The 22924-nt window shown below is 42.9% G+C and overlaps 1 protein-coding gene across 3 annotated transcripts in view; it reads right to left on the bottom strand.

The window, feature by feature from the left end:
* The window catches only part of CARHSP1 (calcium regulated heat stable protein 1), a 46584-nt gene extending 25764 nt beyond the window's left edge, over positions 1 to 20820 (bottom strand). The window contains exons 1-5 of one of the 3 annotated variants that reach the window (XM_052680178.1): positions 20748 to 20820; positions 20362 to 20402; positions 18720 to 18833; positions 18225 to 18343; positions 8809 to 9015 (exon numbers count right to left, since the gene is read on the bottom strand). In XM_052680178.1, coding sequence (XP_052536138.1) covers positions 8809 to 9015; positions 18225 to 18258 — 241 coding nt within the window. In that variant the 5' untranslated portion in view covers positions 18259 to 18343; positions 18720 to 18833; positions 20362 to 20402; positions 20748 to 20820. The remainder of the gene's footprint in view (positions 1 to 8808; positions 9016 to 18224; positions 18344 to 18719; positions 18834 to 20361; positions 20403 to 20747) is intronic. The other 2 variants (XM_052680180.1, XM_052680179.1) reach the window with 2 other exon arrangements.
* Between the last annotated feature and the right edge of the window lie 2104 nt (positions 20821 to 22924).

Here is a 22924-nt window from a genome sequence, read left to right on the forward strand (position 1 = left end):
GGAACAATGGTGACTCACACAACTTGCCACCAACCATATGTGGTCTGCAGTGTTGACAAACAGGTCTCTATGGTGTAAACAGATGTGTGTTAGCATGAGCTGGCATACAGCTCAGCACACACCCACCGCTCACAACCTCCCAAACTGCTTCAGGAACAACAGCCACTTCAGCAAGCACCATGAATCCTTCAGAAACCAGACATTAAACAAATTCCATCACATTCCTATGACCAACAGTTTGGGAAGTAGATTCCTAGGGGGAAAGAAAAAGAAAGAAAAGAAAAATCTCTTTAGTCTCAAACTCATTTTACAATACCAGCAGGTCTATTTCAGTAATGCATCAGTCTTATCTGACTAATGAGAAAATGGACCTATAGAAGTTTGATTGCTTTCAGTCCAATTACCAAGCATGCAAAAACTAGTTTTTCTTGCTCAGCACATTTGCTCTCAGAGTTCAGAGTCAGTTAAATGGCAACAGGAACGGCATTGTTTCAATGCCCACGAAATCGCAGAGCCAGCAGAGCCATGTGTGTGAGCCTGGATTTCGTGTCTACTTACACATCAATAAAACTATTTACCACGCTCCGATTTCGAGAGCCCCAGCTCCAGTGCTGCGCTGGAAACGTGCAGAACAGGCCAGAGCTGTCCAGAACCAGAGATGCTGCAAGTGTCATTTACACCTACTGAGTTCACGCTTAAAAGCTAAGCAGGATAAAGCAGGGAAACAAGCAACAGATGCTTTCCAGGGAAGGTAAAAAAAAATACAACAATAAAACAATCAACCGATAGAAGCAACAAAACGAATCATGAGGCATTACTTTCTTCAGGTTTGAAACTGATATAAAAAACTTTTAAGATAAAACTGATATATGAAACTCACATAAAGTACACATTTAATAGGAAATTGTACTAGGCACTGTATTACAGCAGTTACAGCCAGGACAGCTGTGCAATCCCTTTGGTTCTTATTTTACTCCTCCGGGAGGATTTCCAAAAGAAATCTTGCTGCAAAAGAGCCAGAGGGGTGGAATGGTGGGAGAGGCCAATATGTGAAAGCACAGGTAGCCATACAACAGCCCCACAGCCCTGGGGCCGGCAGCATCTGTGCCACGGTTCTGCCAGATGCAGCTCTGGCTGGCTCCAGCAGCCAGCTTCCTTCCTTGAAAGGGAAGGAAACTGCTGCTGTGGGTACAAGACAATATATCTTATCTCATGACCCTAAGAGAAATCTTTCTCGCGTAAGTTTTGTGATAAGAAAAATAAAAGGGAGAAAAAAGAAACAATCGGAAGAGAAAGGAGCCACATGGAGATAAAAATTACCTAGAAACTTTGCACTACTCATCTGTGAGACCAGCTTTTTGGAGCTCCCCAGAGTCCCAGGCAGCAGCAGCCCCTCTGCACAGAAACCAATTGTACACTCATGCAGAACTCGAGACTTGCATAAGACCACTTTTCAGACACGCTTTCCACAGCAACACAGAGAGCAAAGTGATACAAATAATGAAACTGCTTTAAAAAAAAAACATTAAAATAAAGTAACAGGTATAAATTCTGTAAACAGGAAATGCTTTCTCCCCTGCCCCCCCCCCCCCCCCTTTTTTTTTTTAAAGTAGTTACATTTCCTCTTTCAAGTAATTGTAAAGAAGTTGCAATCACGACTGTGGTTTATTTTAATCAAGTAGCCGACATAACTGAAAACAAGCAAACGCCTTTGACCAGCTTTCTGCACTTGTATCATGAAGAGAAAGCCATCAAACAACCACCAAAAAGCAGGAGCTCATAAAACATTATCTTCCTTAAAGCTAGAGCGCCTTGGTCAACAGAAACCAAACATGTGAGTATACTCATAAATTCCTCCCAAACTGGAAGGCAAGATTTAATGATTTCCTGGACAGATTGTGTCTAGGCAGCCCTTAAAACAGCAAGGGGCAAAAAAACTTGAGAAAAGCGATGCTCCTTGGAAAGGTTTTAAGACACAGAGGCTTCAAGGGCAAAACCACCACTCAGAATAGAGACATTCCAGCTCCCTGCCCCAGGCAGCACTAGGAGGGCAAGAAGAGCATCAGAGATGCTGGGTCTGCTGCAAGCCTCCCTGCTCCTTGCCTTGGTAGTTAGGGGAGTAAACAGCCTTTTGAGAGCTGTAGGCAAGGAAAGCAATGAAGCACCTACCACACCATCCTTGTGCTTCACAGACATGAAACACTCAACCCAGTTTTGCTTCCTACCTCAGTTTTATGGCAGCCCCCACTGCCTGTAAGCCTGCAACTTCCCACTGTAAGCTGTACCAGCATGGACTTCGCTCTTCTTGTTGGGATCAGCTTTAGCTCTTTATACTCTGCCACTTCCAAAGTCATATGCTGCCCATGAGGCATGGCAAAGGATCAGCACTGTTTAATATTCAAGTGAAACTGTTGGGTCAAGGTTCTCTGCTTTCCTCTATCTTACACACAGCAATCTGATCAGATCGGGCACAGAGCCATAGTGGAAGCACAATGGCCATCCAGCACACACAGCCTCACATGCTTTTTCCAGAGTACTGTAATACAGCCCTCCTCCATCACACTGTTCTCAGTGGAAAGCCACTCCCGGCTGTAACTGCTGGTTACTTCGTTCTCCCAGTGCCTTTACCCCTCTATTATCTGATTACTTTTCAAGGCAGGATGCAGCTCAGAGCCAGCTGCTAGGTGAAACACACCATCACAGGGTACCAAGCAGAATTACTACCCCAGCAATTCAAAGGCCACACTTAAATTTCCCATCCTCGACACATGGTAGTATTTAAACGCCATTCAAGTCCATCACCACACCTCCAGCTCCTTCCTGGAGAAACACGGAATTCAAGGCAAGCGTTAAGTAGGACCAAGGAGGCCAAAACTGTGGATAATGGGTCAAAAACTTTAACAGACATAAGGAACTGAACTTATTTATCTTCCAAATTTCATTAGCAAATGCAGTAATCTCATAATGCTAGGGTCATTAGCACCCAGAAACTCAATCCTTGGTTAAAAAGGATGTCTCAGGTTATCTTATTATTTATCTTAAACTGACCCAATGAGAAAAGCAGCTGTATGACTGCCTCAAGCCAGTGGCAACCAACCAACCAGCAAACCTTTGAGATCAGACAGCAGGACTGTAGTCAGACAGTAAAACTGTAGCATCAGAGGAACCACTCAAATGAAAACTGATAGAGCTGAAGCCAGGCTTTCCAGGCTGTTAAAGCCCCTCCACCAGCATGAGGTCAGGCTCCCAGGGCAGAACGCACGCCCCATTTACCCATAAGCTCTACGGCCAAACCAAAGAAGCTGAGACTTGACTTGCATGATGCTTTACAGCTTCCCTGGGGCACAGCAAGCAAGCATCATTTTAATGCATCCCACGTGGCCCACAGATAACAGAAGTGGAAGGCAAGTAAATGCCTTTCTGTACCACGCAGAGAAAGAACGCATCATCTCAGTTCCTCTCCCAGGTGCAGCTTGCAGCTGACACCCAAGCTCAGACAGCGCTTTGAGATGCCACTACGTGACAGAGCAGCTCCACCTCTGCATCTTCTATTCCTTTTTTCTTTTTTTTTTCCTCTTGCTAACCAAATGCTTGGGGAAAAAGCAAAGTTTTCCAAGTGACCTTGTTCACGCTTGTTTACAAAAAGCCCTGCTCCACAGTAAGAGGCAGCTGGGTGTTCTCATGAAGGGGCGACTGCAAGAAGCAGTGCTGCAGCAGGGTGAGTTGCACACTGCTGTGTGTAGCACTACCTCTGAAAGCTGCACAGGCACTGCTCACTGCCTCATCAGTGCTCTTCCTCACAGCCTGGGTTGTATCACATACTCTATATCCACACATCTGTTGTGAATAATGAAAACAGGCACAGAAAAGACCTGAACTCAGTGCCTAGCTAGCAAAGGTTGCTCAAAGGAACACAATTATAGAAGAGCATAAAGCTGCACAAGACTACAGCTGCTTCACTTGGCTCTGAACCCCCCACAACCCCCAGAGACAGCGCGGCTGAACAGCGAGAGCGGAAACAAGCAGCTCAGAGAGCAGAGGAAATTAAGATAGCTGAGCTGCGGAGGGGGCCGCCTTGGATATGATGAAGACAATATTAGACCAAGACGGATGGAAGCAAAACAACCATCTCTACCTGCCCTGGGCGAAAACAGAAAGCAGTTCAGCAGATTAATTCTCCCTATTTTTCATTTTAGCTGAACTACGCCAAGGAATAACGCTTCACACAGATCTAAATCACCACTTGGCATCTCTCATTTCTCTCCAGTCTGTGAGCAGTTCCGTTTAGTTTAGTTTCCACCACAACCTGTTGCAAAAAGCAGCATTTGAAGGTGTTTTCAAAAATTTCATACTCACACACACAAAAAAAAAACTACATAGCTATTTACCTCTTTTCATCTCCCCAGAGATTGCCACCACCCTGCACAGCACAGAGCTCTGCTCCCAGCTGAGGGTAGGGTTGTGGTGAGTACACACAGGGCTCATGGCTTGCTCTCCTGAAGAGGAAGCTGTGGGGTTTTGCACTTTGCAGACTAAGCACCTCTCTCCTTAGACTCTCTTAGAAACCCCCCAGGTGCGGAGCAGACCTCCACCAACATCAGAATATTTATTAGTGCAGGTCTGAAGCGTTACTATCTCATCCAGTTTAGCTAATGACAGCGTTCACTCCTTCATGCTTTCAGAATTTACCATCACTCCTTGCTGAGTCTTTCCCACAGGCAATTATCCAGTAGAAACTTTAGCAGAGGGAAGTAAAACTAGTGACAGCTTTCCCCTTAAGGCCCCCCAGCCATAGCCAGCCTGACTGTTGGTCAGTTTCTCACTGCTCACTTACTTTCCCAAGCAGAAACACTGCCACACTTTCACACGAGTTATCACACTTCAGTGCTAACTTGCCCAGTGTTGTCTTGTTCCCTCTCAGAGATTACATCTGCTGGTTCTTTTAACAACAAGCACCTCTGCCTCCAAGGCTCCCTTCATCTCTCCAGCACTCACTGTTCACAGATCAGTGACATGTGCCCCAGGACAATATTTAGCACCAAGAGCAATCTCAGCCTACAAATAACACAACACCACCATTCATTCAGTCCCATGTCACTCAGTGTAATACCAGACATCAGTGGTTTGCTATAATGCTGCTTAACTAGCATTAGATGCATTTGTATTTGTACAATTTGTATAGTAATCCCTCTAGCACACAAAGATTGGCTTCTCTAGATGTACACCTCTACTCAAACAGCAACAGCCATAAAAGACAACAGAACTCTGCACAACCCAGCTTTATCAGGTTGCTTTCAAGTGATTTGCACACAGATACTTCTGTGCATACATGCATGCAAATAAGGGAGGATGTCGCTGATGGAAATAAATACAGCCATGGGAAAGCTACAGCAGCAGATGCTCAGGGCCGTGCAGAGGGTACATGTGGCCAGAAGCAGGTGAACAGGTCACACGAGGACAGAAGTGGCACAACACTGTGCTGCCCTGATGCACACAGGACTGCAGGACAAGCGTCAGCCATGACCCCGCTCCTGCAAAGGGTCACTCACCAGAGCCACGTGCTGTCTCCCTTCGCTCGTTTGCCAAACAATGCAGAAGTCAGAAGGTGATGCTTACAACAGCAGTTTAAAAAAAAAAAAATAAGCAACAACAAAAAAAGCGCAACCTTTCAACCTCACCAATGAAAATAAAATACGCCAAAATAATTCATCAGGACTATCGCGTCACAGCAGCCCCAAAGGTTTCTCAGGCTCTCAAGGTAACCGAGCACAGCACCACTGAGGGTTCTGCAAACATTTCTCAGAAGTAGCTCTGCGGCTCCAGCAAAAACAGCATCACAAACCAACTTCAATCCCCTCTTAGAAGCCAAATTCAGGGGCACGGATCCAAAACTTAAACCTGGAGACTTCTCCCGAAGAGCAAGCAATGAGACGCACGTACACCCCGTGTACAAACACCACGAAATAAGGGCTTTATCCAGCCTCAGCGAGCGGAGGAGCTGCAGCTCAGCTCACCGCCCGCAGCGCAGCCGAAGCCGGGAGAAGTTCGGGAGGGCCTCGTAGCGAACAGCGCGGCTGGAGCTCGTTCCTCCCGGCGGAAGAAAGCCCTCACTTTGCTCGCTTTGCCTTCCTACGAAATAACACCTCTGATTCTAACAACGGCACATCTCCAGTTCCTAAGTGTAAAAAACAAAAGCAAACGAAAAAAAACACAACGAAGCGCATGAATGTGAAGAAATAAGGAGTTAGCTTTAAGGGAAGCCAACCAACCGGCACGGGGAAGGCGAGGCTGAGCCGGGCCCCTCTCCGGCACGCACAACCGGCCCCAGCTCTCCGCGGTGCCCCGCAGAAACGCGCGCAGCAGCAACAGGAGCACCGAGCAGCCCGCCAGCAGCGCCCGCCGGCCGCGAGCGCCGGCCCCGACCGAAGCCCCCGCGGGGCGCTCCGTCCGCTCACCTCGCACGGAGGACTCGGCTCGGCTCGGCCAGCAGACAGGCGGCGCCGGCTCGGCCCAGCGGCCGCGCGCTATAAGGCGGTGGGAGGGCCCATCCCCGGAGCCCCGCTCCGCCCCGAGCCGGCAGCAGGAACGCGGCTGCTGCAGGGAGAGGTGCGCGGCGGTCCGCTGGGACCGGAGCCAGCAGCTTCGTGCCTTTCTTCTCGCTTTCTTTGCCCTCTCCCAACAACCTCCTTGCTCCCGGGGGGCGCACACAAAAAGCACCCGATCGGACAGGTGAAGCTTTCTCCGGGAACAGACAAGGAGGAGAACGTGCTTGGCCTTCAGCTTGTTTGTCAAACTATAAAATACCCGTAGCGAGCTGAAAGCTGAAAGAGCTGTATTGAATATCTAGAGAAGAGAAGGCTCTGGAGAGACCTGGGATCTTTCGGTGTAAAGGCAACAAGGTTGGAGATGGACTTTTTACCAGTGCTTGTGGTGACAGGACAAGAAGCAACAGTTCTAAACTGAGAGAGAGGAGATTCAGATCGGATATAGGGAAGAAATGTTTTGCTGTGTGGGTGGTGAGGCCCTGGCGCTGCTGCCCGGAGCTGTGGGTGCCCCATCCCTGCAGGTGCCCCAGGCCAGGCTGTTGGGGTCCTGGCAGCCTGAGCTGGTGGGGGGCAGCCAGCCCAGGGCAGGGGGTTGGAACTGCATGGGCTGCAAGGTCTCTTCTCAACCCAAACCATCTTATGATGTGAGAAAATCGTGTTAAAGAAAGGCCAGAGAGGTTGGTAAAGTCTGATGACTTTTCAGAACAATCCTGGTAAATCTTCCTAAGTTTTGCAGTGAGGAAGGATGAAGAACATAGCTGCAAGCTGATCAGAAAGCACATGCATATGTTCTGCATTAGAGTCATTTGGACATGTTTCACATCTGCATGAACCAGAGCTGTGTAATCTGCCAGAGTTAAGCCTGAAGTAGAAACTGCATCAAGACAACTGATGACAGTACTGGAGTGATGAGATTCTCAGTTAATTGCAATAGACCTTAACAGGAACATGAGAACGACTGAATGACGGCAGGGCAGGGCAGCTGCCTGCATCCAGTGTTGTCACCAGAGGTCAGTACCAGTTACAAAAAGCAAGAAGCTGGGCCACAAGTACTTCTCATGACCCTCATAAGAGCATTTAAAACAAAATGAGGTGCATCAACTTACGCCCAACATCAACTTTGATTCTGCTGGTTTCTCCAAATGATCAGAGCTGTTACTCACATGATTTCTCAATCACCTCACCATCTCAACTGAGTCAAAAGCACCAGCCAATATGTTTCCTTTAACAGTTCTCTTAAGGGACAGAATCCTGGAATCAGCTTTAGCAGTGCTTCCATTTGTGCACAATTTTCCCTGATGATATTAAGCTGCAATACTTTAGAGCACGGTTTCAAAAAGATAGCTTAGGCACAGAATTATTGCAGGTTTTTTTTTTCCACTCAGAGATACCAGACAAAGCATATCCTCATGTCATTACAAAGCTAACATTTACAGGAGACAAGCATGCTGTCTATTGGCCATCCATAATCACATAAAAAGCAGTGTTGTGAAACTTGGATTAAAACTGCTGCAAACAGATAGCAACTAGGCTTTTCTTTTTCATGCAGAAAAATAAGCAGTACTGACACAGTAAGGAGTGTGTGATCTTGAGGATCGAGCGGAGCTTGTGCAACATGAAGTAATCAGCTTTTCATGTCAACCACACAGTTTGCTTCCCAAGTGTCTTACCTCTGTGCCTACTTCTGTTCTACAGAAAATCTTATCCCTTCGTAAGATAAACAGTCAAGGGACTGATAACTTCTCTTGCTTAAAATATTAATTATAAATCTTGTAAAATGTAAAAACTTTGAAATCTTTTCTGTTTTCCTTGCGTCACCAGAATGATTTCTTTGTAGGTGGAAGAGTATGAAGGGAAAACACTATGTAAGTGAGCATGGCTCAGAGCAGTTCCTCCAGTCACCCAGGCTGGGATTACACCTGTGCTTTCCTCAAAAGTCACTAGTCATGAGCTGCCTCTCTTCCTCCGCCCTCTCTCAATCCTCTCCCTAAACATATGTGCACAACATATGGAAAATAGCAACAATATATGTCCACAGTCACAAGGTTGGTTTTCAATACTGAATTCTGAGTTCAGAGGACTCTGTATGAGTAAATGTGCATGTGTCACAGTCAGGAAATGAGATTTTGCCTGCTGCTTTTTTCACCAACTGCTAGAGACAAGAGAGGTTCCAGCATCTCTCCGTACTCTGAGCTGTCTCCCTTCCCTTTCCCACAGAACAATTAACAATGACCAATTAATCATTTTCAGCACATCTGCCTACCTTGCTCTTTCTGTCCCTGGCGTGGGGTGGTTGGCTCCTTCCCCAGGACACAGGCAGGGCTGGGAATCCTTTCTGAGGCACAGCTGCCACAGGAGGTGGCAGAGCCACAGGACTCTCCTGCCTCTCCCCTTTCCTGCCAACTGATCCCCTGCTTACTGAGATGTGGCTCTGGGCTGTGGCAGGGATAGAGCACTCTCATCAGCAATTCTAATGGAGGGGAAAAAAAAAACAGAAGGATTTCTTGATAGAATAGCAACATTATAACACTCTTCATTCAGTTAATGTATTCAGACCGCAGTTACTTACGAAATTTAAGACAAGGAAATGAGTGTGTAGGGGGGAAATGTATCAGCTAATGTGACTCATTAAGTAAAGGTGGGTGAAATACGTTCATGTACAGCAGCAAGGATGAGGTGGCTTGAACAGGTCTTCAAAGATTGGATGGGTGCTGGTACTTGACACAGGGTGCACACTGGTCATCACTATTAGAAAAGCGTGAGTTAATCTAAGACAGCTTCCTGCACCACAGAGGATTTCCAGTTCCTGCTTCTGGACCAATTTTTAGAACTATTTCATCTACAAGATATGGTTGGCACAAGCACAGGCAGTGTAATCTGGACAAGAATGAACTGTGCCTGGAAATAAGAACCAGGTTCCTAATGATAAGAGCAATCAAACTGTAGAGAATAGGAGGAAAAACAGCCTTAACACTTTTAAGATGTGGCATACTAAGCACACCTCAGTTCAGAGTGCTCTGTTGTGCTTTACATTCTCATGTCCAGCTGCAAGCTGAATGAAAACTACAACACCAATGTGCCAAACTGAAAGTACGTGATTCACCTTTCACTGAAAGTTGTTTACTATACAACTGGATAGAATCATCCTATTTTATAAGATCAATTTTTTTCATAGCCAGTCTCTGACAAGTTATTGTGCACTCTCACTGTCTTAATCATCTGTAACTTTGAATCATGCTTCAGATCACTTCTATTCAGATTGCAGTGTAGGAAATGAGGACATCATTGCTATTCTGAGATAAATCATAGCACCAGGATCAGGGAAACAAGATGTTCTCAAAACATAAATTTCCTTACAATTCAGAATTCAGGTAACACTAATTGCAATACAAATAACCTTGCAAATACTTTACATACTTGGAACAATGAAAACAAAGGCCTCAGCTGCCATAACTTTACAGTTAGAGTAACACTAACATGACTTTCTCAATGAGAGCTTAGCCAAACTTCTTTCTGTCTTTCCTTCAGAAGGAGGATTCAGTCCTCAGACCTAGTTGTCATATCCAAAGCATTTGTAATAGTAGGATGCAAAATGAGTCCCATACCCTCACAGCCACATGTGGGACACTATGGCACGGACAAGGAGTAAGTCAGCTTGCAAGTAAGTTAACTCTGAGTTGTAGTCAGGTAGCACTTACTTGGCCAGAGAAAGAGAGCTGGCATGAGCTGGCCACTAGCAGGCTTATCTTCTTATGGTTATCATTCCTTTCCTTGTACTATATTTTCAGTCATTCACCCATGATTTGCACGTAGGTGAAATTGTGTCACCTTTATTAAAAAGGAGGGGACTCTATGCCAATGCAGGAGCCATTAGTGAACAGCTTGGTAGGTCCATCTAGTCTCTGCACATCGATTTTTTTCTCTTGCCTTACTTGTTTTCAGGTTCTACTCCTCCTGAATAAAGATTGCGTTTGCCATAAACAGCCTATGATCCTATAATTAACTAAATGAGACAGAAATTACCAGCTACATCAGAAATAAAACACTGGTCCCTCTTCCTCCTTCAGTTTGCATCTTCTCCCCCATAAATCTGTGTTATATTTACTCTCAGTCATTACCACATGTTGCCTCACTGGCCACCTCTGCTTGCCCAGCCACTCCTTTGAGGGCAGCCCCAGTCTCTGCCTTTCCTGAAAGCTCCACTTGTATTTCCAGTGGGTGCCCTGGCAGCCTCAGCACCACATTCACTCTCAAGCCTGTTTGCTATGAACTTGCCAAAAGAAGTCAAGAAGCCATCCTGATTTTCACTCTTTAAAGGCCTCCAAATGTGAGCCTGTGCCAAGTTTTGCTTTATGCATACTAACGTCAGGCCAGGAACTGAGAGACAAAGGTCATTAACATTTGAAGACAAGATGCAGCATCGCAGCTGAAGTGTCATTTTTGAGGTACAATGTATTAAGAACAAATTAATCTGCAAGAGTGATGCAGGGCACAAAGCAATCAATAAAATCAATAAGCATTGAACAACACTAAGTATAGGAACTACAGCATGTCACTATAGACACTAAAATACTTTGCATTTCTAGTATACAGCAGTGAACTAGGAAACTTCTTAGACTACAAAATACAAAAGCATCTGCTCCAGAACCTCATTGCTACATGTATAATCAATGAATATTAAGATGTTATAATTACAACATAAACAAGAGAGTTTGGCAAAGCAGATTACGATCACAAAAAGAGAACAGATAGAAAGCTTACCCCTATCCTGGGCTCCCTTGCAAAACTCCAGCAGAGCAGATCTCCAGCAGAGGTCCTTCCCCACTGGCAGCCAGCTCTTAAATAGGTCTGGGAATTGCCTTCACCTGTGCTCCTCTGGCTGACTCAGTGCTAACCTCAGCTGGTCAATCAGAGGTTCAGGCCATCACCCAGCAGTTCCCATACACCACAGCTGTTCTGCAGATTTCCAATTTTAAACTGGAACAGGGATCAAACAGACTTGCATTTTACTAGTGCTAAAAGATGTGATGAACAAAAGATGACTGCTCTTTAACTTTGACTAATATAGCACATATATCATACTGTGTTATCTGCACCTGTTTAAATACATTTATTTCACCACACATTTGATGATAATATTCATTATTATATTCACACAGTGATGAATAATGATGATAATGATCGTGCAATTCAAAACGATGCCATACTGATAGCTAATTAAGAAGAAAAAGGAAATAAAAATGGAAGCTGGGCTCTGTCCAAATTAATGCATAGCAAAATCTAGTAAAAAGAACCTTCCATCGGAAGATCAGAAAAATGTGTTACAGGTAGATCCCCTCACATGACAGTTTTGCTATCTATCAAGAGGCTAAATGGAGAGTTTGGGCATCCAGGTGCGGACAGAGAAAGAACTCTGCAGCAGCACGCAGGTGTTTGAGATTTGTTTACAGATTGGGAATTGATGAAATTTAAAAAAAAATGTGACAATGAAAAGTTTTACAGGGAAGTGTTTCAATGATAATTCTGTTATTAGCGAGAGGCAGTGATTACTCTGAGTGTCACCTCTTATATGAAATGTCTTGATCTTTCCATCATCTGATTCCAGAGGCATTTTTATCTTCGTATTGTAAATGAAAGGTAAAAGAAGCCATTTGGTTCACACTTTGACATGCTTTACATCATTTGTCAGTGATGTAAATCCCACTTGCTTTGTCTCTCTTGACAGACTGGTAAAGAGCAATATCATATATTAAAATGTGATAGTACATAATATAAATAATAGAATGGAATTTCAGAAAACTCATTTCAGCTCTCAGTTCTATTATCTGCCACAAATAGCCTACAAACATTGCTCTCTTAGGCCATAGGAAGGTAGCTTTTTCTGGGAGTTGAGCACTAGTTCAAATATGTCTCTAGGTAACAAAGGATGATTGCTGCCTAAAGATTACCCTCTCAATAAGGTGACTATCCTCAAGGTGATCTTTGAAGTCCATTTTGCAAAATCATCTTGAGATCTTCTCACTAACCTGAGTGCCATCTTCAGAACAAGCTCCATGCTCCTCTTTTCCCAGCCCATCTGTTCTATGTAGATCCCAAACTGCAGAGAGGTCACATCCATGTTTAAACTTCACATCCTACAAAGAGCTCTGCTCTGTATCATTGGATGGATTCTTTGTCAGAGCTAAGATTAAATTGGTATAAATAACTTTACACCCCTAGGGCTGAGGTTACCACTTCTTTCAGAAAATGACTGTGTGACTCAACTGGGCAGCTGGATTCTTCCAAAACACTGTTGCAGCAAATACAACAATCTGTCCAGCAAGAAGAAACTGCAACAATTGGAGTTTTTTTCTTGAGGGGGGGGAAAAGCAACAAGGTAAAATTCCCATAGTATGAGAACTGTTAAGTGAAAGAAAACAGACAAGCATGTGATGGAGGAATCAGTACAAAACTCCAATATCCTGGTGTCTAGCGAGTTCTTGTACCCAGAAGTTTGTAGCAGAAACTGCATTTATTGTCCAAGTAACAAGAAATGATTTCCTGTATTTATGATCACTATGAGACATGGCTTAGAAAATCTGCGTGTATTTTGGGCATCAATCCCATTAGCATTCTCTCTCCCACACCAGGAAAAGACAAATGCATTCTTCCAACTACATTTCTTAGCGTATCATTACTTGCTCCAACCTGTAAGATATAAGCAACAAAACATTTCTTGCTTGCATCTTTATCTTCATTCTCTCTTAAAATACACTGCATGTAGAATCTCACACGCACATTATCTCAAGTCCTCTGAAAACTAACAAGTCATCTCTGGCCAAACAAGGGTGTTTCCACCAGCTAACAGACCTGCCACTCTTGAAAGCCTGCCAGGTTTAAATATTTGATCATCAGACACAGCCTTCATCCACCGCATCAATTCTTTTTTTAGGTACAACACAGAACAGCCTCAGAAAGTGCAGTCAGACAGTGCAGCAAACCTGCAGATGCTTCTCACACCAAACAGAATTAGTTATAAATGCTAGGAAATGAAGAGGCAGGGCAAAACTCTCTGACCTGTCCTGCTAAAGGAATGTTGAAGCCATAGAAAGCATAGACTGCTTTGAGATAAACTGACTTTCACAACGAGGTTTTTTTTTACACCTTCCATGGTGGTGGCATCATATTTTTTTTCCCCTAGAATTAAATGAAACTTTCACAACATCAAAATATGTAATAGTCTTTCTTGGAAGGTAGTGGACTGGTGTTATGTTCTACATATGCAGAAGAACATCTATTTAAAAGGCATCTTCTTAGAGGCCTGGCATATGCAAACCATGCAGTGGATGCATGGTGAAAGCACATACAGGTTTTGAAGTTGGCCACAAGTTTTGTAACCGGTTACTCTATAGAGTATGTGTGGGCTGATGTAATATAAAAAAATATGTGACAGTCAGAAAAGTGTGTCTTAAGTCACCTTTTGAACTTAGGTACTTTCAGCCACACATTCCTCCTCCTCTGATTAGGATTCCTGACCTCCCTCCCTTCAAGAGCCAAGTATCTACCCCATTTCTTTCTGCAAAACAATAACCCATGAAGGGTGGTGCTTTTCCCCTTAATGGTAGCTGAAAGCACAGGATACTGAAGTTGAATGTGAGAACATTCAACTGAAGGGACTCCCAGGGGAGATAAGACTGTTTATTCTTCAGTGTTTCCCTCTTCACTGGTCTCCCTTGGCTGAAACAGACTGTACAAGTCACCCAAAGAGTGTCTCAAATACAAAATTATATTCACCTAGAAAATTCCCTTTATCAATAGATGATACTCTAATTCTTACTCTAATTGCTTCATTTTTGGCAAACAGAACTGCAACAGCAGAGGGCTTTAAGACTGAAGACCATGCAGATCCAGAAGAGGGGTACATACACGATGTAGGCTCAAATCCATTCAGACTGGAGAACAGAACAAAGCCCACTTCTCCCATATCCCTGGTGAAGTGCTGAATTTTATGACATCTTTCAATGCAGAGGGTAGATCCCAGGAAATTATTTTGCTCTCACTGAAGACAACAATAAAATTTCTGTAGTCTCCTACTGGGATCCCAGCAAAGCTCATAACACATTCAACAGCTGGAGAAAAAAAAAGTGAGGATGGCAAAGTTAACAGAAAACAGTGCTCTCCTCCCTTGCATTTCTCTTATGGGTGCCATGGATGCAAGTTTAACTGTGATAGTGCATAGCACAGCTTTCCTTTGGACCCAGAGTTTTATACTCTGCATTTGACACGTAGATCATGATGCAAATATGCATGTCTGAACAACAGAAGGGATTTATTATGTGGTGACCCAAAAAGCATCAAAAATTCGGTTTGAGAGTTAGCAAGAACTCTGGTTTGCAGAAATAGGAGAATGTTCTATACAAGGATTAAAAAACCCTCTTTTACAACAAGAGTAACAGGATTGATTTGGCTTGTCACACCACTCAATAAACAGTGGTGCTGCTGGTTTTGTAAATCCAGCTTGCTCTGATGAAAGAAGATTGTTTATACTTTCCACAATCTCTGCAGGCTTTTTATGGCATCTCATACTTTTCAACTGCAGAACAGAACAGAGATTGGGAAAAACATAGCTGTGTTTTATTTTAAAATGCTGTACAATAAAGACTATTGCACTGCCCTTTTGGTGAAGTCCAGGATAACGACAACTATATACACACACATACACACACTAGTTGTAACTATCACCCTTTTCCTTTTCTGTATCTTAGTAAATAGTTTTATCTCCATCCTTTTCCTTTTCTGTATCTTAGTAAATAGTTTTATCTCAACCCACAAGTTCTACTTCTTTTTCTTCCCATTCTCTCACCCAACCCACTGGCAAGGGGGAGAATGAGTGAACAACTGGGTGGTGCCAGATTAAACCACAACACCTGTGTTCTTGAAGAAACGAGCTGATAAAAGTGGATGCACTTAAACAGAATTGCACAGTCCTCACTATTTTTACAGATCAGATGCCTGATAGAAATTGCTTTAATAGCACCGAAAATACGTGGGGACAGTAGCAGTCATGTTCTTCTCTAACTGCATGCTGCTCCACTTATACTGGTGCTGCATCCACTTTGAAAGAAGTCCTTCTAATCACTGTAGAGAGAAGTGTTCCAACATAACAAAACACTTAGGCACACACATCAATATATAGTTAAATGCACAAAACACTGCACTAGGTACAGATGCACTCACTTTCTGTATATTTTTTTTTTAATCAGCAGAAATAAGCAGCACATAAGGTACAGGAATATGTAAGCAGCCCTTGATGCAAAGCATTCAATATACTTTCTCCAGGTGTGTACAAGATAAGACTCCAAACTCTGACAAAGAGCTTGAGAAATAACGAAACTGAATGAAAAGCTTTTATCTAATTTCAAATCTTCATCAGAAGATCCAGTATAAAGCAAATGCTCAGAAATACTGGGGGGGAGGTAGGAAGGGAAGATTCAAAGATAATTCCAAATCTATGCAAATTTGAAGAACATGAGTAAATGTTGTGTTAAATAAAAGAGCAAGTGAGATATACAATTTTCATCCCATTCCAAGTCTATAAGATGAATATATATTGAGACTGCCCCACAGTCATTGCTGGAGAAAGGCTCTAGAACAGTGAGGGTGCTATAGCTCTTCCAGGAAACTAATCTGTTTCTTGAATTAGTGCCAGCTAAGGGCAGTACTTACTATGTTTCTCTCCATGTGACCTTGTTTCTGCAGATGCTATTAAAGCACCAACGCAATACCAGTGCAATATTGTGCAGCAGAGTGGGCTGGTTACAGTTATTCTCAGCTCTGATTAACCAGAAAAGCCCTCACGATGATGTCAAACACTAATTTCCCAACAATAACTACAAACTCATCATCAACAAAAGGAAATACTTTCCAACCCTTTGTTTCAAACAGATTAAGCAAACAGGAAATACTCAGCTACCTTGCTTCCAATCTTTTTCTATCCATTTCACTCCTTCCTGACCCTATCCATTTCAGGAGAGAACTGCTCAAGAAAAGTGCTTCTTCAAAAGTTCAGCTTCTGCTTACACAGGCATCGAACCCTCAGGATCTCACTAGCCTCTGTCCTGGCTTCTCCCTCCTCCTATCCCCACGGTGGGAGAAGGAGCAGGAGAAGCAGGAGAATTAAAAAAGGAGTGTTCACATATCAGCTTTTTAAAGTTTTTTCCTCCATTTAATGAAGGGCTATTTTCCATAGCACTGAGAAGTGGCTCATGAATGCTCTGTGTTGTGGCAATCTGGGATCCTTTGGCAGTAGGAACTAGGCATGCAGGAGCAGGCAGCACCACGCTTTTTCACTTTTTAAACTGACAATTCCATGCTAACATCACAGCAGCTGACAAGGAAAAGGCCGAGATAAGGATGCCTTCCTTCATCAGAGAATTCTCCTTCTGCCAGTCAGAATTCTTCAGAAAAAAAAAAAAAATATATATATATATATATATTTATATATTCACTAGGAAAGTATAAGAAAACATTGTTTGAATTATGCTTTTTGTAACATAAATCTCTTGTATGCTGGTTCATCCATTTCTACCTCATCCATTTCTCATTCTTACAGCCACATAGCTGTCCTCATGCTTTTAACTCCTTTAATCTAGAAATACCTTCAGAGAATCTGGAAAGGATTTCACAGTAAGCCTAGAAATAGCCACATGTGTTTGGTAACGCTCAAATAATCTCACACACACATTTCTTGCAGGATGGATACATTAATGGCAGTCAGCTTTGAGAGGTGTCTTACATCCCTAAGTTTCTTGACAGCAAAAAATCCACGTGCAGCAGAAGTGCTTACTAGCTCTGATTTTTTCAGAACGACACTGTATTCACTTCAGTCACAGATAAAGTTTATCTCAGAATTTACTTCTGTTTCAGTTGAAGTTAATGGAAGTGTTCCTACCGGTAGAAACAATGTCACACAATAAGGACCAAAGTAAAAAGAGGTTCCTTGTTCTTTAGGGTTTCAAGGTTTCTACATCCATCAGCAATGACACCAGTAATGTGTCCTCCCTGCTTGTTTTTTGGTTCTGTTTTTTCCTTTTTTTTTTCCTTTTTTTTTTTTTTAATTTTTTTTTTTTTTTTTTTTTTTTTTTTTTTTTTTTTTTTAATTCCTGTTAATAACGGGAGCTTTCTGTTTTTCCATTAACCCTCCACTTGCAGCCTCAAATTCTGACAGGCCAGAGCTTGCTATACAAGAGTTATTAATCATGTAGATCTTTGTATGCTTATCCCAAACTCATCAGTATTTTGGTGGGCCTGGGTGATTTTCACTTGAGTGAAATCAAATCTTTTCACTTGAGTGAAATCAAATCTTATGGCACAGATAGAAGTGCTCACTAAAGTCACTGCAGTGAGCAGTGGGGTGATTCCACACGCTGGTATTACATCACTGCTATCACACAACAGCCCCTGGCAATACCTTCTCAATAACAGGTTTAGACAACTTAGTTCAATTGCTCTTATCAGGTTGCAAATGTCTTAAAATCCACATCATGGCATAGATGTTTCATAGCAAATAAGACGTTGGTGCAATACGTACTTTTCAAGTCACTTCATTCTTCGTTTGAGCAACATGAAATTCTTCTCAGTTTTTCACTGCAGCCACGCAATTGGAAAAAAAAAGAAAGAAAAGCAGCCCGTTAGCCTTACCACTCTGCTGCCAGGTTCCAGACTGCTCAGTCATATCCTACAGTCAGTTATTTATTTGAGGAAATTGGCCATAGTCTCAAATCTTGCTCTTGTTTGAGATTATTCATGATCCATTCATACTGAAAAGAAAAAAAAAAAAAATAGAAACTAATTACATTTTCAGGTTCACAATTATTTACTCTGGTGTTTTTGTAGCAAAGGAAAACGTGCAGACAGAACTGATTTGCAAATGAAGATATTTAAACTTGACAGAATTTAGACACCCCGTTCTTTAGAGCTGGGAATCGATAGACACATCGCGTGGTCCTGAGTTATTACTTTCACTCTCCTAATTTTCCTTAACTTGGTAAAGATAGCCATGTCTTAGCTTTTCAGACTGTTGAGTGGAAGAAGTCATTAGAAAAAATCTTTCAGGACAAATAGCAGAAGGGTTTGCATCAGTCAGCTCAATGATAATATTTGATGGACTCCATGTTATCTGAGGATCTTCCTCACCTTGTGTTCCATGGCACAGATTGATGCAGATTTTCCATCCTCTTAAACTACAGGTGCTTCTCTGCTTTTTAAGTCCTGTGTTGTTTCCTGAGCAGATCTGGGGCAGCAAGTCCTCTGTCAAACAGTGAAGGAATCAGTGCATTTCCCATGGAGCAGATGGAGAGCAAGACATAGCACAGGAGCAACGTGCCCTTGATGAGGAAGCTTCACAGCTTTGATGTGTTCTCTCTCTCCTTTCTCTTTTTAGTTACCTAGAAAGCTATTCTTTCCATGGAGCATGAAAATTGTTCTTGCAACAACCTCAGTATTGCTTTTGGGCCCAATTTACCTTTCTGATCAAAGGAGATGTAAAGTAAGACAAACATCTTCTCACCTAAAGGCACTAAAGAGGACAGGTATATCTGATTAACAAATAATAAACACATTGCATCTACAAACAAATGCCTGCAAGGGAAGCTGCACGTGCTTTTTGCTAGTTTATAGAAGGCTGGGTATCTTCAAACAAGTCTGGTGAGCAGTGAAAGGAAACTGGTGTTCAATAGCACTGTTAACCACTGATTAACAGAAGCAGACACCTGAACCAGGTACTTTACCCAGGGAAGGTACTATTATAGGGACGAAAGAAGAATGCACTTCAAAGGTGCAAGTGTCTTCATACAGGTATGTGTATGTATTCTAGGAAAAGCAGTCTTAAACACTCCAATTATTTTGCTAAACACAGCTAAAGCAATGCAGCACATAAATGAAACAGTAATTTATCTGAACTTATCCGTTATCCTGGATCCTTGCATAACTGCATGCCAGCAGATATTCCAGCACAGAATAAGCTACCAGCAGCTGACCACTTCTGGGGTGTAACACAGCCAATGTGCAACAAATGACCATGAGTGAATTGGTGCCACTTTACAGCCAGCATATGTTAACAACCCTGATGGAAAACCCTGTCAAGGAGTTGGCTGCAACGATTCAAGTCAGAAAGTATGCTCAGCAAGCTTGCATTACTGGATATAAACAGTCCTTTGAAGTGGGAAGTCTCACCTGGAAGTTCTGCTGTTATTCTGTAATTATCTTGCGATACATCACAATTTAATGCAGAGCACTCTATGACTGGCCCCCAAAGTCACTTCCAAACAAACAGTGAGAGCAGAAGGACTTGTCATTTACATGAAGTTACCCTCTTAGAAGCTAGAAGGGTGGTGGCATTTCAAATTCAGCTAATGTTGGAACAGAAGGAAAGCAGCACTGGATGGAGATTGAGAGGAAAAGGACTTAAACTGTATGATAAAGAGTGCTTTAACTCAAATTGCATCTTAATTGATAAATGCTGAACCAGTCATAACAAACCCTTGTGAGAGAAAATAATGTTTCATTTTCTCCATTATACAGGGGGAAAGAGGAGATGCTGTGTGCTTACCCAAACTTGAAGCAACCAAAAAGAGAAGAACAGAACCTACCTTGTGCTGAAGGAGCTCAAAGCTATTAGCAGGAGTTACAAGAACCAATCTGTCATGTGTGCCTCCAAAGATTTGATTCCCCATGGATTATTCAGATCAATTACAGAATGAATTCTAGATTTCATAACATGGAAGCAAAGCCCCACTGCTGACCGGCATGGCAGAAACATGCTGTTTGCCAATCTCACCTTCCATCTCTGTTGAAGCCCATATCAGAGTTACGGTTGCACTGTGGAAAGATAAAAAAAAAAGTAATGGAAGATGCTGAAAGACCAAGAATTTTGCTGGGACTTGTTGTAGAAGCCTGGGTCTAGCAAAGATCTGAGACACAACCACAGACATCAATGGAGCAATTACAATCAGGTCAAGCAGGAACACAGCATAAGTCTCCATGTATGTGAACAAGCTCAGCTTCAGTGCTCTACCACTCCTTGTCAGTGCAAGCAAGGAGCTCTCCTCCAGAAGTGAGGTCAAAACATAAAAAAATAATAACCAAAGAAAATAGTTCTAATAGGCAAAGGAACAGATGTTCTCATGACATACATCATGCAGACACAGTATCACAAACACCTACCCTTCCACGTTGCTCAGTACCAGTGGTTTTCAGTCTCTGGCCTGCAGGCCCTTGGTACATAAGGGATTATATCCTAAGGTAACACAGAAAAATAAGATATTGCCAACTGTAAAAATGCACTACCCCCATCACAGAAACTACAAAGCTGCTTGGCTAGGATGTTTCCATTTCTGCTGATGCTGTGTTCTATTATCAGGGCTTCTGTAGCCAACAACCCTGCAACATCTGAACATTCACCCTGCCACTACTGCACACCACATTCCTGCCTTCAGGGAGATTGAAAACCTCACGGGCAGAGCGTGAATTTTTAAAAAACCATACCTATTTTGTGGCTCCATTCTTGACTGAGAAACTGCTCATATTAGCTTTCCCTCAAGGGCTCCATTTCCAGTAAACACATTATCTATTGCATAACCATCATCAGAAATTGCCTTTTGCTTTTAGCTTTCTCTTTGGGTTTGTTCTGTTCTAGACACAAGCCATCCCTCACTGATTAGATGCTGCATCTCTGCACCGTAAAACCCTTTTAAAGAGGTGGACGGCATTAGATGCTGCAGGCTCAAAATGACAGTACGTCATTACTCAAAAAATCCTCCAAAAAATTTTAAATCCTGTTGTAAACTTCAGCCAGAAGATCTGTATTACTACTGCTGCTGCTGCTAGCTGGCTCAGAGGGAGCACAGGGTAGTAGTATGGGGTTTTGTAGCAATCAGAAAGATCAACTAGATGGAATGGTGATACAGGAGGTCTAAGGACAAAGGGACCAGTGCACTGGAAAGGTGTCACAAAGAAGAAGTGCTCACCCACCTCTGAAGACGAAAGCTCACAAGAGAAACTCCACAAAGGAGGGACCTCCAATCAGAGATCCTTCCCCAGTGAGGTCTAGGACAGGTGCAGCCAGGCTCCACCTCTCCTGGTTGCACAGCTGAATTGCCTTCACCTGCTCTCCCAGGGCTGACCAGGTCCTTTCCCAGCTGCTCAATCAGTGGGTCAGGCTGTGACTCAACTGTTCCCATACAGGTTCCCAACAATTTAGCAAACATTCGTGTTTTCTTATTCTCTTCTGTATTGGAACTGTTTTTATAATCACTGTGTGTGACTTTGTCAGGAATACATGTGAAAGGCCAATAACAACATTCCCTGGCTTTATCTTGAAAGTGACTTTTGCTCTCAGAAGACACCAGCAGAACAGGGCACTGGTGACCCACCCTTCCAGATTAACAGGGAAAGGTACCATTTTTCAGACTTGTGTGTGTATGTGCTGGGTTAGTTCCACTACTTCCTCTGCAAAATGCAGAGAAGGACTCAAACCATGAACACATTTCCTTCCAACAGATTCTGTCACAGACTCCTCTTACTGCAGGGTGAGAAGAATCCAAACCTGAACTCCTACATTGCAGAATTACTGCAATACCAAGAAATACATTTATAAACCATAAAACAGGAAATCTTGCAGTAAGTTGTTGGGAGCTACTGCTCATTTTTCTCTCTTTCTGCCCTCCACACACTGCTTTACTCTGAGACAAAGCCCCAGAGCAGGAACACTGTTTGTTAAGAGCAAAACAGCGAGCTGATGAGACTGGGCAGAACGTGGCTGATCACCCCATGTAAAAGTGTTGATGAAGTAACATCTGGGTCTTTCTCTGTTGTCGTTCATGTCATTTGGGTTTTGTCAATTCTGCTGATGAATGTTGTTGCAACAATCCAGAGACAGGTTGCAATGGCAGATGGGAAAGCATCACTCAGCTGACATCGAGGAGAAAAAAGATGAAAACGAGTAATATTTCTGAGGTTCTCAATGCACTGGCCTATCTTACTGCTGTTGGAAACTATTAGCCATTTTGCCATCAGCCACTGAGAGCTGCAATCAGATGACAGAGTAAAAGAAAGACTTCTCTTTATTCTGCAGCTAAAGCTATGCATTTCACAGCAATGCCACTGGCTGTTCTCTAGCATTCACTCATCTTTCCTAGGAAATGAAATGAATTGGTTGTCAGGGGCAAGCAGGTCTGGAAAAAAAAAAAGAAAAAAAAAAAAAGAGGTATTTCTTGCATAATGTCTTTTTACATTCCTAATAGAGGCATGAGGAAACATGCATTACACTGCTGAGTATTTTTTGCACAAGATAATGAGAGAGCAGTGCAAAGAATTCCCAGAGGCAGCTAACTCGGCTTACT

This window comes from Tympanuchus pallidicinctus, unplaced genomic scaffold, assembly GCF_026119805.1.
Source record: "Tympanuchus pallidicinctus isolate F22 unplaced genomic scaffold, pur_lepc_1.0 scaffold18, whole genome shotgun sequence".
Lineage (NCBI taxonomy): Eukaryota > Metazoa > Chordata > Aves > Galliformes > Phasianidae > Tympanuchus > Tympanuchus pallidicinctus.